Raw genomic sequence first — 1,678 nt, forward strand, 5'->3', positions numbered from 1 at the left:
GATCTGTGGGCTGTGTCCTACCTCAGAAACACATCCTGCTCAGCGGGGACAATGTGGAGCTTTTGAGGCAAATGCAGAGAATCTCCACTTTGTCCTGCCTGAAGGACACAAGAGACTTCAGATTGCCTCGGGCAATGATAGAGGGCAGCCAGGTCCAGGGGACCCAGGCCATCTTTGTCCTCCAGGAGATGCTCCAGCACATCTCTGACCTCTTGCTCACAGATCACTCCTCCTCTGCCTGGAACACCACCCTCCTGAACCAACTGCTCATGGGGCTCTATCAGCAGCTGGAAGACCTGGAGCCCTGTTTGGTGCATGAGATGGGAGAGCAAGGCACTGCCCTGGCATCCCAGGGACCTACACGGGCTGTGAGGAGGTACTTCGGGGGCATTTTTCTCTACTTGAAAGAGAAGAAATACAGTGACTGTGCCTGGGAGTTTGTCCGAGTGGAAATCATGAGATCCTTTTCTTCAATAATAACCTTGCAAGAAAGGTTAGGTAACATGGACTGAGACCTGTGGTCACCTTGATCCAGGTGTCACTGATGAATGTGCCTGATCATCCCTGCACATAGGACTTAGGTCATGGGAAAAAGTTCTTTCTGCTTCAGTCACAAAATGTATTGACATTAATGGAGCACATCTTTTGTTGGAGTGTTCTGCAAGAAAATTTACAAAATTTAGTTACTGGGATATCACTCCTTAAGAGGTGATGGCCCTGAAGTTATTTATTTATTGCTTGTGTATATATTTATTACAATTTATTCTTTTATTCCATCATAGTTAAATATACAACAAAACTTGCCCTTATGTTGTATTACAATTTATAAAACATGTTTACTTTGTTATGTTGTTAAATTTGCACTTGCTTTAATAATTATATTCTTATCAAAGAAAACTTCTTGGGTTCTTTTATTCTGAAAACTGAAATCTTTACTTATTTTCTCATGTACATCTATCTCAGAATAGTACCTGAGTCATAAAACACCTATCAAAAGGTGGAAATCCATGGACTCGAGAAGAGTCTTGGAATATGTGGGGTCTGATCAGTACTTCTGTCTGAGCTGTAACTGATTTATATTCAGTTCACAAGGGGCAGTGGGTAGAAATGTCTGAGAGGAGTCATCTAGACTGAAGTGGGAAGGATGCACGCTGTTCATTGGCTGATCCAGGCACCCGGTACCCTTACTCCCACCCTCTCTCTGGTCCTGCTTCACTGATTATTTTCACTCCCATATACTCTCCCTTCACTCCCCCCACCTACTGCCCACACCCGCAGGTGCAGTGGTTCTCTTGTGCTTTCAGCTTCATTGTTTCATTAAGGGTAAGAAGTCACAGGGACAGAGCAAAAGTTGAGTGAAAGCTCTCTGTTCTTCAAAATCGTTGTAGTCAGGTCTGTTTCTCTGAGTGTCCTGATGTGTATTTTGGGGCCCTGAGTGAAGGCCGTTGTTACAATGATGAAATAGGTGCTGACATAAAGGGAATCAGCTCAATGCACTTTACTGTGTGGAGTGTGTGGATTTCTCAGACAGCAGGGAGAGATATCAATTTGAGAGGGCTTTTTTGAAATATTGCCTCAGGTGACCTGGTCAATGCATTAGTTTTCTTTTCTATATATTGTGCATAATATTTTCATAAATTTTTTGTCTTTTATCTTTCTCCTTATTACTGCTTTTTCT

General features: G+C 42.9%; 1 protein-coding gene across 1 annotated transcript; it reads left to right on the top strand.

Moving 5' to 3' along the window:
• Window positions 1-5: 5 nt before the first annotated feature.
• Window positions 6-512, top strand: LOC118983307 (interferon omega-2-like; the record flags this gene model as incomplete). Its single annotated transcript, XM_037040645.1, has 1 exon — window positions 6-512. A coding segment is annotated over one exon (507 nt), but the record flags the coding sequence as incomplete, so codon positions are not given.
• Between the last annotated feature and the right edge of the window lie 1,166 nt (window positions 513-1,678).

This window comes from Sturnira hondurensis, unplaced genomic scaffold (assembly GCF_014824575.4).
Source record: "Sturnira hondurensis isolate 20B ecotype Veracruz unplaced genomic scaffold, ASM1482457v3 Scaffold0002702, whole genome shotgun sequence".
Lineage (NCBI taxonomy): Eukaryota > Metazoa > Chordata > Mammalia > Chiroptera > Phyllostomidae > Sturnira > Sturnira hondurensis.